The sequence below is a fragment of the Euphorbia lathyris genome, chromosome 4 (genome assembly GCF_963576675.1).
Source record: "Euphorbia lathyris chromosome 4, ddEupLath1.1, whole genome shotgun sequence".
NCBI classification, from domain to species: Eukaryota; Viridiplantae; Streptophyta; class Magnoliopsida; order Malpighiales; family Euphorbiaceae; genus Euphorbia; species Euphorbia lathyris.
The window spans coordinates 30715056-30732259 of NC_088913.1; the positions used below are offsets into that span (position 1 = coordinate 30715056).

The window sequence follows — 17204 nt, forward strand, 5'->3', positions numbered from 1 at the left end:
AATATTCCTAATGGTTATCCAAATCTTTTAAATAGTATATTTAATACATTTTTTTTTTTGGTTGATAATACAAATTAAAATTTTAATTCTCAACTTATAGCTTAAATAACAGCTAAGTCGGTTTCACTAAAAATCTTGGGGGAGAAACTCTGACGTGGAATGTGTTTTCTTAACCTAAATCAGTTTACTATTACGCTCTTGGCCAAACAGGGGTGGTGTATCTTTTGCATCCTGATTCGTTAGTTATCAATATATAAAGTTCGATATTTTCCTAACTCATCCTTTCTAGAAGCTAACATTGCCCATAACACGAGCTATGTGTGGCGGAGCATTATGGCATATCAACCCCTCATTTCCTTAGGGGCCCGTTGAGTAGTGGGAACTGGTTCAGATATTCATATTTGGGAGGACCCATGGCTCCCATGCCCATCTAATACTTTTGTAGAGAGTGGACATCTGGATGGAATCTCAGTTGATACTCTTGATAATCTTTTGTGTGGGTCTCGATGGGATGAACATACTGCAATCCCTATTTAATGACAATGAAGGGATTGTGGATGTGAAGGACGACTGGGGCTGGTTTTGGGATCCCAATAGTCGATTCAGTATGATAAGCTGCTATTGTGGCTTGTGAGAGGTCAGTGGTGGGTCTTCGGCATTAACTCCGGTTGTAAACTGGAAATCTATATGGTGTCTTCACACCCCCTCCCCCAGGCAAAGAATCTGTTGTGGAGGGTAATGTTCGATTGTCTTCCAAGTCATGCAACCCTCAGAGGACGACACATCGATGTAAATAGCTATTGTTCGTTTTGTGCAAGTGTAGAAGAAACTGCATACCATGTTCTGGTTGACTGTGTTCAGGCGCGTCAAATTTGGAATCTGTCTCCAATCGGGGATGTTAACATGATGTTCACTACTTTTAGTGAATTATGGAAACAGGTGACTCTAATTCATCCTCAACATATTAGGGAACTGGTTGATATCCTCAGCTGGTCCATTTGGTCGAACTGCAATGACAAAATATGGAATAACAGGTATTAAGCTGCTCCCAACTTATTCATTATGGCCTTTGCATTTTTGGCATGGTGGAATACCCAGGTTGTTAACTACTCTCACCATCAACTGGCAATGCCTGGCAGAATGATATGGCTGCCTCTGCCTGAGGGATATATCAAGGTGAACATTGATGGAGCAATCTTCTAAGATATGGGCATGGCTAGATACAGATTCGTTGCTCGAAATGTGATGGGGACATTCGTCGTTGCTGGGAGTGGAGTTTTGCATTCACTATTGGATCCCCCAAATAGTGGAAGCTCTATCTTATCGGGAAGTTTCAAGCTGGATAAAAGGTAAAGACTGAAAGGATATTCATTTAGAATCGAACTCTTAAGTGCTAATTTATGCGTTAAAAGAGATTGTAGTTGTAATTCGAATCTTGATATTGAAGGAGATTGGAAATTGTAGCGTCAATTTCATTCGCAAGTCAGCGAACCGCTTAGCTCATGTGTGTTGTTCGAGCAGTGGCTTCTAAGCCTAACCGTGGAGATTGGAGTGTTATCCCCCCCCCCCCTCATTTGCTTGTAAAGATCTAGCCTCTAGCTCTTAATCTACTACATTCTGTTAGTAAAAAACAACACAACTAAGTACTAAAGTTATCATATCATTTTTCGGAAACTGTATATTTGATTCTAATGTATAAATTTACCCTAACATTTCAAACAATATTAATTTTACTCCTATATAATGACTTTCACATTGTACTCCGATCAATTTTCAATAACTATCTAAAGAGACCTCTGCTAAATCACCTGTCGGAGCTCCTGAACTCTTCCTGAACAAATCCACGACAGATAATATAAATTCTATTTATAAAGAGATAATGACAAACTTAGCCAAGAAGCCCATTCCTGCTGACGCTCCATCAGCAATGATGAAGAATCTTATTTGGCTAGCCTGAACTTCACAACTGCTCCAACTCAGTAGAATCAAACTCGTTTGGGTGATGATATAATTACACTCGCTCAGACGACCTTTAAGTTGAAAAACAAAGGAGTCGACTTATCTGAGCAAATAAAAGATCAAAGCGCTTCAACGTCTCAGACCTTCTATGAAGTAAAGGTTTTGAAAATTCTTGAACAAGCTGCCACAAAGATGGTAGCAATTGTTAATGCCTCATTTGTTCCTCAACCTTCTCTAACATCTGCTCAGACCAGTCCTCCGATGATGGCCCATTCCTTAGGTGAGACCACTCTACTTCTGAATGAGTTGGCCAATATTAAAAGCTTACTTCACACAGTAGCATCTCTGGTCTCTCAACAAGGTATTCACACCTACACTGGCATAATGGCCTCCATTCAACTCAGCATGATTCAACATATGTCACTTTTTGAGCAAACTATTTGTTTCATACCTTCTAGTTCTGCTACTGCTCAAACGGTGTCAACTTATCTCTCCTCTCAATTCAAGAAGATTGCCTGAACTTAACAGAATGAATGCTCATCTAGTTCAAGCTGATACGCAAGATCTTGTTGGCTCTCTGACCGAAGCCCTTCGCCTTCTAGCTATTAATAGGACTACAATGGAAACTTTGGATAAGAAAGTCACCACTATCTATGGCCAACAAATTAACCAGAACGTTCAATCCATTGCCAATCAGCATCGGACCCTAGACCATGCACTTCTGAATATTCATAAAAAATACACGCATGTTCTTACTGATACTTCCATATAGAATGCCAAGGCACTTCAGTTGATTCTGATGAAATGAGTAAGAATGGGTCCTTCTCTCCTGAAGGCATCAATACGAGCAGGGAAATCTATATTGGTTTGAAGAAGAGCAATGAGTGTATAAGGAATTATACTGAACAGTTAAATGCCAGAGTTGTTCCTAGTTACACCAACAAAGCGTCTTTCTCAGTTGACAAAAATGAGGGGACAAAGTTTCAGAGAACACTCACCAAGAAGCCTCCATTCTGACCAAACCTAGGAACACAAATCTTGTTAGACTTAACATTAAAAAGTAAGTTCTAGATCTATGTAACTAGGAAGATACGTAAGTTGTTAAGCATTATAAGTTTGATTTGCTTGTCTTGTACACTATCTTTAATTAATACAACAGATGTTCAATTAAATGCTTTCTGAGTCTGAACTATTATTACTTATAGGGATGTAATCGAGCCGAGCCGAGCCGAGCTTTGGCCTGTTCAAGCTCGGCTCGCTATAAAATTAACGAGCTCGAGCCGAGCCCGAGCCGAGCTTTGGCTTGCTCAGCGAGCTTGAGCCGAGCTTCGAGCTTGTTTCGAGCCCAAAATCCTCTTTTGAACTTGGTTCATTAAGAAAATTATCTAACCATGAATTGTTTATGAGTAATTGTTAATTATATTTGTGATATTTGCTCGCAAATAATTCTTTAATTGTGTATATAAACAAGCTCACAAGCAAAGTTCGTGAATAAATAAACAAGATGCTTACAAATAGTTCGTCTATTACTCATTTATTATGTTTGTGAACGAACTCATCTAATAGCAAATTAAATAATATTAAGTTTAGATATTTGTGAACTAACACAAAACTATATAGTTTTCTACAAAACTAAAATTTGTTCATAAATGTTCTAATCGAGCCTGCTCGTGAGCTTTCGAGCCGAGCTTTAGCCTGCTCAAGCTTGGGTCATTTACGAACCGAGCCAGTAAATCATGTTCACGAGCGGCTCGTTTACAAATCGAACCGAGTCGAGCCGAGCTTTTATCGAGCCGATCACCGAGCTGCTCATGAGCGGCTCTGTTCATTTACAGCCCTAATTACTTACTCGTATTCAATATTTTACTCTTTCTGAAATGTCTTACATTAATGCTACCATGCTCTAATAAACTTAACTTAGAACTTTCAGAAAAATGTTCAAACACTAACTTACATCAAAATTTGATAACCTTGTATATCTAATATATGTTTTCCTCTGATGCTAAATATGTTAATTTCTTAAGCTTTGCACCAATTTTTGCTATTGAACGTTTTAACCACACTGAGTGCTTTCAAGTTAGCAAAATTCAGTAGCGCAACCCTTATAGGGGAGTATCTAGAAGCAAAAGCAAGTCCAACAATTTTGGGGGAGTAAGTGAAATCTATTCCTTCTCTGAAATTTTTTGTCACCTTGAAAAAGTGGGAGATTGTTAAAACACAATTTTTATGAATTTTTTATTATGACAAAAATTATTACTAAGGAAATTATATCCCAAAATATTTAATTTCAGAATTAAATTAAGTATGATTTATGCCAATAAGTTAGTGTTGATTATAATTTAAGCATTAAATCAAAGACAAATTAAAAAGGCCTTAGAAGGATTAAAGGCCCAAACCTTAATTCTGGTCCAGAATCCGGAAGCCAGAACCGGAATCAAGAAGGCGTTGATATTACGTCAAATCAAGTCGTTCCCAAATAGGCAAAAAGGACAGATGATAGAAGCCATACCCCTAATATCTCTCTTTATTATCCAAAAATGGAAAGAATGCAGACTTTAAGCCTGCAACACCAAAAGTCAGAAGAACGTGTGGCTCAAGAGACAGAAGCCTGACTTTGACAACGGTAACCTTTTGGATAACTAGCACAAAAGTCGGAAGCATACAGTGACAGAAGTCATTTCCCACCAAACATCTAGTTTGAATTTCAAACGGATCCTTACCCAAAGCTTCTACTATAAAATTTCGCAACAAATCATCAACGCAAAAAGTGATAAAATCTTCAAGTGAAAAATTAGAGCAATATTGTAATAGACATTCATTTTCATATTTGTGTAAATCCAATAGAGAGATAGTACTTCAACTATGTTCTATATTAGAACCAATTTTCTATTTGTAAATTAGAACCTTTATTGTTTGCTTCGGTTATAAGCGAATAACAAAAGAGATAGATAGATAGATGAATGTGAGTGTAAAGGAAGGTACTTTACAGAATCTTTGTCTATTGTATAAAGGTTTGTGCTCTACCCGTTAAAGAGTCTTTAGTGGATTAAAGCTCAAAAGAAGGTATTCTGAAGACTGGACGTATGCGAGAGGTCGAACCAGTATAAATCTGTTGGGTAACGTATTTCTTAACCATGCCTTTATTACTTCTGATTGTATTTCTTGCTCTAAATTTTTTATTTGACTCATAAGCTCTGAACATGGTGCGCCAACTAAACTATTAATCTTGAGAATAAGTCAGAAGCTCTACTAAACGAGGTGTCCTTTAAGCGCATTCATCAAAAGCGGAATCAAGCTTAGTAGACTGATTAACTCAGTAAAGTGAACTTGCCTCTAACTCCGAAGGTTACCTCTGTGCTAGCCATTGAACGTTAAGTGAGAAAATTATAAAATGTTAAAATTAATCAATAGTTCCATTCACCCCCTTCAGAACTAATTTAACCTCACAAAGGCCCAACAAAATGAAGTTAAAAAAAAGCTGAGAGGAACGAACAATATGGTTCCCTGGTGGAGAGTTGGAGAATGTCATTAATTAAGGATGTCTAGTCTCTTCGTCCTAAGGGATTAAAGAATTTTTAAAGAGGTAGGCTTGGAAACCTATGGTACAAGTATAAAGGTGTGACCATAAAATATAGAGCTCATTTATGAACCTCTCCTCCTCTAGGGTGGGTTCTTTGATCGATATACAATTATTTTTCATGTCAAGAGTCCAATGACGATGGAAGTTCATATAAGTCTTCCTATCCATCTTTGTGAAGAACCAAAACTCCTTCTAGTGATTTACGGTAAGGGGTAGAATGATCATTCGAAGCCCAAATCCAAAGGGAATATAGATAAAGAAAGATATGGGGGGGTTCGGGGATATGCACATACCCTCACATAGCCAATGAAGACATACCAAATCTAGCCAGGCTTTCAGATGAATCTGGCTTGGACAAAGGTGATAGACCTCATAAATAGAAGATATGGGATCCGAAAGAGGATTAGAGAACCCACTATCTATTTGGTCAAGATAAACAATGATGTAATTCAGATGGGGAGAGGTACGCGTACGCCTTAGCACCAGAGGGAGGGATGAGAAAATCCACTTTCCTCAATCAGGGATAAACGATGTATATGTCTTTGACATGTTTGACATCTCCTTTTGACGGCATATCTTAGATCCTAATAGTAGAATTCTTAATTACACATTTTCATTAGGGTTTTGAGCTTACTCAATCCCATTTTATCCTTGGAAATATAATTTTCCCCATTCGAAATAGAAATCTCTCCCTTCAAAGAGTCTTAGAGATTAGAATGAGTCTCAAATGAATCAATAGTGACGATTGGTGGGAGAACAACCTTTCAGGAGTAACATTCATCGGCATGGCTCATACTATACCCTCCAAAGTAAAAGAAAGAGTGCACGAAGAAGAGAAAGTCTAATTGCAAAATGAAGAAAGAAAATTGGCTCCAAAAGCTTATTGAAGGAAGAAGAGAGATTTGGTTGACGATGAAGAGGCAAGATGCCAAACATAAGATCTTAGAGAAGAAAAAGATATAAAATGGGGTATGAAGGCGTGTAAGTTGTAGTGAAAGGGCCAGTTCCCACCTATAGAGGGAGCGCGTTTGAAAATGGTGAAAATGTACATTAGAACCGTACATTTGTCATGCATTAATCACCTTAGGGGAACTCTTACCAAATCATAAACATGGTGGTTGAGCGCAAGAATCGAAGCGTTGCCATAACCTTAAAAGGCGGTTTGACCTTGGAGGGTTGTGCTTTTGATAACAGTCGAATGTTATCATTGAAACTTTATTGGGAGATTTTGGTCGGATATCCTGAAGTCCCTTGACATGGATTCAGATAAAGGTCGGTGAAAGAATGTCCACGTATTACTAGAATGTATGTTAAAGGATATATGAGCAGCCAACATGTGACCATCTAAATGTCTCATGGTCGTATTACTAAGATTCATATGATTGACTACAAATGAAGGTCAAGTAACATGCATTTACGGGTCTCCTATTGAGACAACAATCATTCAATAGGAAAACGACAACCTAAAATCCTATTAAGAAGGATTACGATGAGACTATGAATAGTAGATTAAAAGTGTTAAGGAACCAATCGAGCTAAAAGTTTAAGATTAATTGAACTAAAAACTTAAAATGATATTTAAGATCCAATCCTAAATCTTATATTAATTTCTGGAAAAAAAAAAAAAAAAAAACCTTTCAAATATACTCTAAACACTAAACACTAGCTTCAATTATTTTCTCATTTTTAAAGAAATGTATTAACTTTGATACAAGAGACTATATCCAATCAACAACTCTCCTCTTTTATAGGAAACATTCGGACCACAAGGAGTATGATACACAATCTACGCACAAAATATTACAAGGTAAGAAAAAAAATGAGATGTTGAACTTGAAAAATGCCAAAAATGACGTGGGTGGCTGCAATTAAAGCTTGAAAAAGGCAGGTAGGATATGATGGAGCCCAATCCAGTTTGTGTTTATTGGCTAATTTTTGTAAGCCATCAATTCCTCATCACTTACTTCCTTGAACCAAATAAAAGTCCCATTATTTTAATTCCCACATCATGGCATTGGCAGCTGAGATGGTGGCCTTAACTTCATCTTCTGCTGCCACTCCCAAATTCTCCTCTTCTTCAGCTTCTTCATCATCCAAATTAGCTTCTTCTGTTAAGCCCCATTTGAGACCCATCTCCTTATCACTCCCAACTTCAACCACCCTTTCTCTCTTGGCTGTCCTTACTTCTCCATATGAGGCTAAAGCTTTCACTCTTTCCAAAGATGAAATTGTGTCTACTCTCACTCAAGTAAGAAAAGAAACAAGATTTTAGATACCCTTTTTTTTTTTCTCAAAATGATGATATGTTTCTTGTTGTTTAGGTGGAAAAGACAGTTGATCAGGCTCAGCAAGTTGGGTCGGGGTTCTTGGACAATGCTCAACGAGTATTTGGAGTTGTTAGTGATGCTTTGAAGCCTGGGATTGATGCAGCAATGCCGGTTATGAAGCAAGCTGGAGATGAGGCTTTGAAGTTTGCTTCTCCTGCTCTTTCTGAGGCTTCTAAGAAAGCACAAGAGGCACTTCAAGGATCTGGCTTTGACACTCAGCCTGTTGTTACTGCTGCTAAGGTCATTTTTCTATTCTAATTTTTCTGTTTAACTTTTTTCTTCTATTGTTTTAGAGAATTGGTATGGAAACTGAAACCCATTTCATTTCCGAGCTAGCACATGTCTATTTTAGTCTGTAAATGGTTTAGATCCATGGGATAGTTATGCAAAATGCAAATTTTGGTCCTCAACTTTTGATCTACACTCATGGGAGCAGCATCCCAAGGCCATGGTCATTTCAATTTTGGTGACCGAGTCCTTGTTATTTTATTTTAACACATCAATCAATTTTTTTTTGAAAGCATTTGCTTGCCAAAATAGTTAGGTGTGAATTAAAATAAATGCTACTTGTTTCAAATGTGTTTGAAGTTGCATTTTTTATAGTTCGAAGTTTACACAAAACTGTTTTCGAACTATTAAACATGCAAATTTCGAACGAAGATGAAATAAATAATTTGTTAACTAAGTTTTATGTTTAAAGCTAACTTGTATGGACATTGGGAGCTTAATGTAACAAAAAGTAAAAGATTAGAGACTCAATCCACCAAAACCAGAAAGATAAGAGCCTTAAGATGCTTTTTGATACTTAAAAATACACTTGTTCTAATTAGCTTGATTAAACAATAACAAACTCTGCCCAATGTTGCAGGTACACTCTCTTTAATAGCGTTTCGTGCCCGTGTCTGTTTCCGTTTCTATTTCCCTTAGAAAGCTATATTTTAGAAATAAAATTTACAGGTGTCTGTTTCTATTACTTTATCCCTACAACATAGACTCTAACTCTAACTATAACCCAATCAAAGTTCAGGAACTAAATATACAAACTGACTAAGTACAGCCAGCATTGAATTGAATTGCTCAGATTTGGAAAGTGTTGCTATTCTGTTTTTATTACTAGTAGCTTAGAATTGTGAAGTTGAACAGAACTATCAGCAAGTCAATTATAATCTGCGTGGAGATTGTTGTCTTTGATCTTCAGGATTTGAGTTCATGCTATGTGTAAATCTGAATTATATCATGTTGCTTGTAATTTTGTGCTTATTATGACTTTGTCAAACATAAGATTCCTAGTTTTGCATTCATATAATAAAAGGGTTATATTTGAACAGACAGCAGCTGATGCTGCACAGCAGACAAGCAAGGTAATAGAAGGTGTAAAACCTGTAGCTTCTTCAACTGTTGACACCATTTTGGCAGCAGACCCTGTTGTCATTGCTGGAACTGGTGGAGCTATTTTTCTTGCATACCTCCTCCTACCTCCTGTTTGGTCTTTAATCTCCTTCAACTTCCGCGGCTACAAAGGTCAATTCGCTCTTCCTCCTTAATTAGAGAGTTATATATGTGCGGCAATCCTTATCACTTTTTGGAGGCGAGTTAGGCCTTTATTTATCAAGTGACAAGAAATTGGCATCTCTTTATGAATGTTTAGGTGAACTCACTCCAGCTCAAACCCTTGATTTAGTCTGTACAACAAATCATGTTTTGATTGACATTCGCTCCGAGAAAGACAAGGACAAGGCTGGTATCCCTCGCCTTCCTTCAAATGCTAAGAACAAGCTCATTGCAATTCCGTGAGTGCTTCTCATTTCTTCAACTTCTGATATCAAAATGCTATCATTTTCATACTTCATTTCTTATGTTTCAGTTTGGAAGAAATACCAAACAAGTTGAGAGGGCTAGTAAGAAACGTGAAGAAAGTAGAAGCTGAAATAGCAGCATTGAAGATTTCATATCTCAAGAAAGTTAACAAAGGCTCAAAGATTGTCATCATGGACTCGTCAGTTCTTCCTTCCTAGTATTTTAATCTATGTTGCACAAAAACTGAAACGGACACCTGAAAAAGTTATTTCTGATAAAAAAAATATAACTAGGCAACGGTAATGGAAATAGAAAAGCAACAGAAACTGACATGAAACACGAATGCAACAAAGATTTTAACTTTCTGCTTAACCATTTGTTGAAATATTTCAGGTACTCAGACTCAGCTAAACTTGTAGCTAGAACACTAACAAATCTTGGATTCAAGAATTGCTGGATCGTAGCAGATGGATTCTCCGGAGGCAGAGGATGGATACAGAGTCGGTTAGGGACAGATTCGTATAACTTGTCGCTCGCACAAGTGATATCGCCTTCGCGCATAATTCCTGCAGCAGCTAGACGTTTTGGAACAACCAGCAGCACTAAATTGCTTCCTGGTTCTGATTAAATATGTGTTTAGATTAATATATAGTTGTCTAGAAATTGTTCTTCTTATTCTTTTTTATCAATGATGATTAATTAATTGATTTTTACTATGTTTTACATGTTTCTAGTTGGCTACTGGATACAGGACAGATATCAGTAACACATTGAGTTACCAACATTTTGCAAAGCATATTCAGGGATAAAATCATTGATCATCTTACAACTTTTTAATGAATTCGAAAATGTAATTTAATTCATTTTTAACAGTAAGACTAATATACTGATTGTTGAAACCAAATGAAGCTGACAAGAGGAAAGTTATTTCAATAATTATTATAAGTATTAATTGGAAAGACATTACTATTTTCAATAATAAATATGAAACAAATAAAAAGTATTGAAGCTCCTATTGCATACATTTTAAATTAAATTTCACTGACATATAAAAAAGTGGTTACTTAATTATGAGATAAAACTACTAGTATTTTCTAATTTAAGTACGTTTTGTATTTATTTAGGTTATAAAACTTTCTAATAACGTCAGGTTTGAAACCTGCATATGCCTATTTTAATATTTTCATTATTTATATATATAAAAAAATATTCAGGCATTTGACAAGTCGGTCTATTAGTTCAGTTGGTTAGAGCGTTGTGCTAATAATGCGAAGGTTGCAGGTTGCGCAGGTTCGAGACTTGCATGAGCCTTTAAAACCTGATGACTTTAAAGTAAGGGTATTGCTATTTACCGCCCTTAAATTCCTTACTATTGCCATCTTTTGACAATTTTACCCTTTGCAGCGCGTCCGCCCCCACCATGGGCCGGGCGGATGCGCCATCTGTTCTCACCATTGGTGGGGCGGAGTGCCACGTCCGCCCCCACCATGGCCGAACGGATGCCGCATCCGTTTAGGCCAAATTTTGAATGTGCAAAATCGTAAAATTTTTAGTGACGAAAAATACTAAATCGTTCAATTTTTTATGACGAAAAATGCAAAATTCCCCAATTTTTTGTGACAAAAAATACAAAATTGTCATGAAAAATATGTATTATTTTCATGAGTTCTTTGATAAAAAAACATAAATTTTAATGTTTCCGACTCGTAATCGTCCATTTTCGTGGTTCAGGTTGTTACACATCAATTATTTTCATAATTTCAATTATTGTTTTTCGGGTTTATGATTTTGGAGAGAGAATTTTTAGTTTTTGATCAAAATTATGAGAAGGGCAAAAAAGTCCAAATGAAGGTGGTGATAGTAATTTGAGTGCGGTATTTAGCTGCTCACCAAAGTAATCTTGTGTATCTCTTAAAAAAAAAGTTGAAATCTCATTTGCCATTTTTTTAATCTTTGTTTTATGCATCTTTTTATATTAGTTTTCTACCTAATGTTTTAAATAAAATTTAAATTTAAAACCTGATGACTTTAAAGTAATCTTGTGTATCTCTTAAAAAAAAAAAATAAGTAATATTATGTACAACTAAAATAAAATATAGGATAGTTTTTATTAAGATTAAAATGAATTCCAAAGAGTTAAAATTCTATCATGTAATTATACATATATATAAGGTTAGCTAGTACATTTTTTTAATATAAGGTCAATTCATTATCATAAATGAAAAATTATGACTATTTTAACTACGGACTCTAGAATATCAGTGGATAACGATATATTTTAGTGAGTTTTTAAGCATTAGCTCGAGAGTGTATAGGAAGGATAATAATTTTTTTCTTTTTAAAATTGTGAAAACTTGGATAGTTTTATTAAGATGACTATTTATTACCTTTAATATATATATATTTTTTTTACTAACAATTAATCTTTACTTTATTTGATTGTATTATGTCATTATTAGAGATCAATGGATTTGGTAAAATATCAGTGTGTAATATAGAAATAGTTCTTTTTTTCTACAAAATCGTAGATGAAAAACAAAACAAAAAGTGAACTATATTTAAATACATATGTCAATAATTTTGTATTAAATTGTTATCTTTTTACTTTAGATAATTTAACTGCCTTTTTTGGTCTCTGTTTTCCCTCTCTGAACTGCTATCCGGTGTTTGGTGGACGGCTTCAGTCCATCATGGTTTTGCTTCCATAGTCTTTGTTTCTTTGTTGTTTCAATCCAATTTGTGGATTAATCTTTTGTTCACAGCAAGTTCGAGTATAGAAAGTTTATTTCAAAAGGTTAAATTATCTGATCGTGAGGATGTGTTGGTTGATTTGGAGAGGGTTCCTGGGTTGGAGGGAGAAAATTCATCATGTCACTGTCTTGTGGGGAAAATTCTCTATATGAAATCTCTCAATTTGAAGGGAATGGCTTATGCTTTTTCGGTAACATGGAAAGTGAAGGACTTTCAACTCAAAGATGTTGGTAACGATTTGTTTATTTGCGAATTTTCCAATAAACGTGATTTGAAGAAAGTGGTGAGGGATGGTCCTTGGCATTTCGAGCGGCAGTTAGTCATTCTCAAAGAATTGTCTGGGGAGGAACAATTATCTGACATTCCAATGGATGTGTGTGATGGATAAGGATAATTAATCTACCATTGAATCGTCGAAATGTTGCTTCAATAAGGGTTGTAGCTTCTGGTGTGGGAGTTGTACTTGAATTGGATAGTGAGGGTGTTGGAGTATGGAGCAGTTATGTCAGGGCAAGAGTTCGAATTAATGTGACAAAGCCATTAGTTAGAGGAATCAAGATTAAAACTGGAAAAGGTACAATTATTTGGATTACTTTTAAGTATAAAAAGTTACCAAACTTTTGTTACTGGTGTGGGGTATTGGGTCATGGTTATGATAAATGCCCTAAGGCTTTGGAGGATGTTTCTGATATTGAATGGCCTTATGGACAAAGTTTACGAGCGTCTCCATTACGTATTAAAAAGGTTAGGGTGGATTCAAAATGTAATATCATTTCCGATCACCCACAGGAGAGTAGAGGTCCTTGTAGAAAATTAAATTTTGTGTTGGAAGCTAATGGTGGTTTAACAAGTTGTCAGGTGGACAATACCATTGTTAGATCGGTTCCAAGTTGTGGAGTTCATGAAGCGGGGGCTTCTATGGTGGACAAATGTGATAAGGGTTCGGGTAATTTATATCAAGGGTTGGGTTTGGTGGAAGTTGTTGAGCCAAGGATTGATGGTGTAGTGAAATTGAAGGAAATTCATGCTAATAAAGCTAACGCTAAAAAACAGGTGCAAACATTAACGCATGCCGGTAAGGGAGTAGTTGGAGTGACACAATTTCAACCTGATGTGGATAATTCATTATGCACAAGAGCAGATGCTGGTGAATATTTGTTGAATAATATAAAATCAGCAGATGCGCCACTTTTGAATAAAGGTAAAGAAGTTACCTCTGACTTGGCTAATATATGTTCTAATCAATTGGAAAGGTTGCAAAAGCTACCAAAAAGTTCATTTAATGGTCGGTGGAAGTCTCAAGCTCGACGTCTTGGAGTTAAATCAACCATTTCTGTATCAAAGGTAGGTTCTGCAGATGATACAATTTGTGGTAAGTGCAAAGAATTAATTGATGGGGAAGTGCAGGACATGCTTTGTAATGATGATGGCCCTGTAAAGAAGGTTTGTTTACAATCTTTTCCTCTCGTTAAAAATTTATCGGTGGAGGCTGTTGACCAGCCCCGTCAGGCATTATGAAAATTTTAAGTTGGAACGTTCGAGGTCTGGGTAATCCTCGTACGGTCCGTGCTTTGACTCGCTTGATTCGGAGTCACTACCCAGATGTGGTTTTTTTAATGGAGACGAGATTGCATGGGTGTATTGATGGTTTAAGGAGAAAATTATTGGGTTATCAATTTTTTAAGGTAGATTCGGTTGGGCATTCAGGGTGGTTAATTTTGATGTGGAAGGATGATATTATGCTGCATATTTTGGGCTATTGTCTTCATTGTATTCATTTTGGGATTGAAGATGAGGAGGGTTGTTTATGGTGGCGAGGTTCTGGTATTTATAGATGGCCAGAAGGGTCAAACAAAAGCCGGACTTGGGATTTGATGAGAAATTTACATTGTCGTGAAAATTTACCATGGGTGTGCTTTGGTGATTTTAACGAAATAATGTATTCTAGAGAGAAGGAAGGTGGTATTACTGATAACTATCAGTCTATGGAAGCGTTTCAAAATTGTCTGGATGATTGTGATTTGTTTGATTTGCATTCTTCAGGTGGGAGTTACACATGGTCTAATGGAAGGAAAGGGTATGACCTTATTAGGGAGAGACTGGATCGAGTGGTTTGTCAGGTTAATTGGGAATTATTGTTTCCAAAAACAATAGTTTCTGTTTTGGCAAGGGTGGCTTCTGATCATTCTCCTATTCTTCTTGATACAGATGGGGTGTATGTTTATAAACAACGTCCATTTCGGTTTGAAAAGATGTGGGTTCAGGATCCTAATTGTCGAGATGTTATTCGGTCTGTTTGGGAATCTGAAGTGGGTGTGCGGTTGAGTGTGTGTGACAAGTTAAAGCATTGTGGTTCATCTCTTAAAAAGTGGAATAAAACATGTTTTGGTCATGTTGGGACAAAATTGAAAAAACTGAATTCTGATTTGCATGATCTTGAGATGGGTGTTATGACAGATGCTATGATAGAGGCTATTGATTGTATTCAAAAAGAGATTTTACGTGTGCATGAGGATGAAGAGATTATGTGGCTCCAACGATCTCGTGTGTCTTGGCTTAAGGAGGGTGATAGGAATACTAAATTCTTTCATTCTAAAGCAAATGCAAGGAGACGGGTGAATTGTATTAAGAGGTTGTAGGATGGTGATGGAGTGTGGCATGAAAATGAGGATGAAATAGAAAATCTTGTTAGTCCCTTGTAAGGTTGCAAATATAGTTCCAATGGGGGGTTAGGAACTATTTTACCTTTTTTAAACAATTTGGGCAGATTTCTTTTCTTTAAGAAAAGTTTATAAAACAGCGGCACTTAACACTCAGCAAGACACTGGCTTAGTCAACTAGTGACTAGGACAGCTTCGTTGCGTAGGTCAGGAAATAGCACTTAGAGTCTATTCCTGAACCTGCTCGTTTGTAGCGCACAACTCAGCTTGACCTCTTTTACTTGGTCAGTTTTAGTTTGTTTTAAGCAAGCAATATGAATAAGGAGTTAAGGTTTAGAAATACTTCACTCAGCAGATTTATCCAGGTTCGGCTTCTTCTAAGCCTACGTCCTGTCCCCGGAACACCTCCGAGATTTCAAATCCTCTACTGAGCTCTTTAAAGGTAGAGCCTCAAACCTTTTACAATATCAGCAATTGAGTATGACAAGAGTACCTTCCTCTATACTTCTACTCAATCCTAATCTCTCCACTGAGTACTTAAAACCGAGTACCCAGCCTCTCCTTTCTACTTCTAGAAATGATAAAGATTTTGTCCTAAACAACAATTGCTAGAACACCTTAGATGATTGAAAAACAACCACTCTAGACTTTTACACAGATATGAAAATGTAGTGTAAGAATTTTGCTTTGCTTCTTGATGGAGAACTTTTGTATACGTTTGGTCAGCGTAGCGGCTCTTGCTCAAAGTTCTCTGAAGAATGTGGATTCTGAATGCTCTATTTATAGAAAGCTATGAGAGCTTCTGGTTATTTCGAATTTCGAAATAACCGTTGGAGACAAACGGCTACAGGTCGCTTTCACTGAGTCTGCCAGCAGTTCTCGTTAGCCAATCAGATTCCAGCGTCTTCTGTTCTTCGGTCAGTGAGTCAGTATGTTCCACCATTTTGGGTAATGTCAACCAGACAGCTTGTTGTGTCTTCTGACCTTTACCTAATGAGGAAATACTTTGTCTGGAAGCTGTCTTATGGTCAGTAGCTGTCCTGCACGTTTTGTCGAGACAGCTCAGCAGCTTCATACCGAAGTTGTCTACGTGGATCTTCTCGATCCTTCTTTACTCAGCATGCGTTTCATCACTTCAACGGCGACGTTTTGGAGATACGCGGGCTGAGTGGTCTTTGGCTCGTTTGACTTGGGCCTTGATTTCCATATAGGGCTTGAGCCTTATGATCTTTATGTCTTATGATAAATTATAAACTCAACATTGAACAAACACATTAGTAACACTAAATCAAAGCATTTAAACTTAGTGTGTTGTAGAATATTTACTTTGACTTAATTAATTTTGTCAAATCAAAATCTTGTGGAAAGGTGTTTCAACAAACTCCCCCATTTTGATGTTGGCAAAACTAATCAGCAAGGAACTCAGTATGAGCTCCCCCATGATAGTTGACCTTTTTAATTAAGTGAACTCTCCCGTGAGGACAGAACTACTGACTTAGTTTTATTCTAAACATTCTAAGGTTTAGCTGAATAAGCCTAAGATCAGTTTTCAGTTATAGGTCAGCTTATGGGTCATATTCTATTTTACTCAGTATTAAGCGGAAGTGATGTATAGTGACAGAGCGCTGAGTAAATCATTTCTTCAATGGTTTATATTTGACAAGTTCAAACATCTATATGCAGCATGCATTTATATAATACTTGGCATTTAAAGGATGAATAATCAACAGTTAAAATATGAATGCAAGTATTTGAATAAGAAAAGGAAGTATGATATATTGATAGAAGTCAGCAGTTGCATAGCAAAAGAAATAAATTAGCAAAAATTAAGACCTAGCCTAACTATTTCTTTTTCTTGCCCTATGATTGACTTCTCTTGTACTGACGTTGCTCATGCTGAGCTCTAGCAGCTTGCGCTTTCTCCCCCGTTTTGTCAACTTCAGGGAGCTTAAACGCATCGGTTAAGACAGCGCGAGTCAGTTCTTGTGAAAGCTCTTTGAGTTTGTCAGCACTTTCATTTACCCCATCAAAAATGCCAACACCATCAGCGGATACTTCGACTGGTATATGAAGATCAGCAGCACTGAGCATATTCACACTGAAGGCTTGTTCTTTGGCTTGCCAAATGAG

The 17204-nt window shown here is 36.6% G+C and overlaps 1 protein-coding gene across 1 annotated transcript; it reads left to right on the plus strand.

Annotated features, from left to right (window-relative positions):
* The first annotated feature begins 7529 nt into the window (after positions 1–7529).
* On the plus strand, positions 7530–10379 carry LOC136227911 (calcium sensing receptor, chloroplastic). The gene is made up of 6 exons (XM_066016709.1): positions 7530–7787; positions 7861–8106; positions 9195–9387; positions 9515–9656; positions 9731–9862; positions 10057–10379. Exons 1-6 carry the CDS (start codon positions 7548–7550, stop codon positions 10289–10291), a joined length of 1188 nt encoding a protein of 395 aa, XP_065872781.1. The 5' UTR covers positions 7530–7547; the 3' UTR covers positions 10292–10379.
* The last annotated feature ends 6825 nt before the right edge of the window (positions 10380–17204 follow it).

Excerpts from the sequence above, each read along its gene's own strand:
- LOC136227911 (XM_066016709.1), top strand. The coding sequence starts at position 7,548 with ATGGCATTGGCAGCTGAGATGGTGGCCTTAACTTCATCTTCTGCTGCC. Across the intron at positions 7,788-7,860 it reads TTGTGTCTACTCTCACTCAA|GTGGAAAAGACAGTTGATCA; the intron begins GTAAGAAAAGAA and ends CTTGTTGTTTAG. Across the intron at positions 9,657-9,730 it reads AACAAGCTCATTGCAATTCC|TTTGGAAGAAATACCAAACA; the intron begins GTGAGTGCTTCT and ends CTTATGTTTCAG.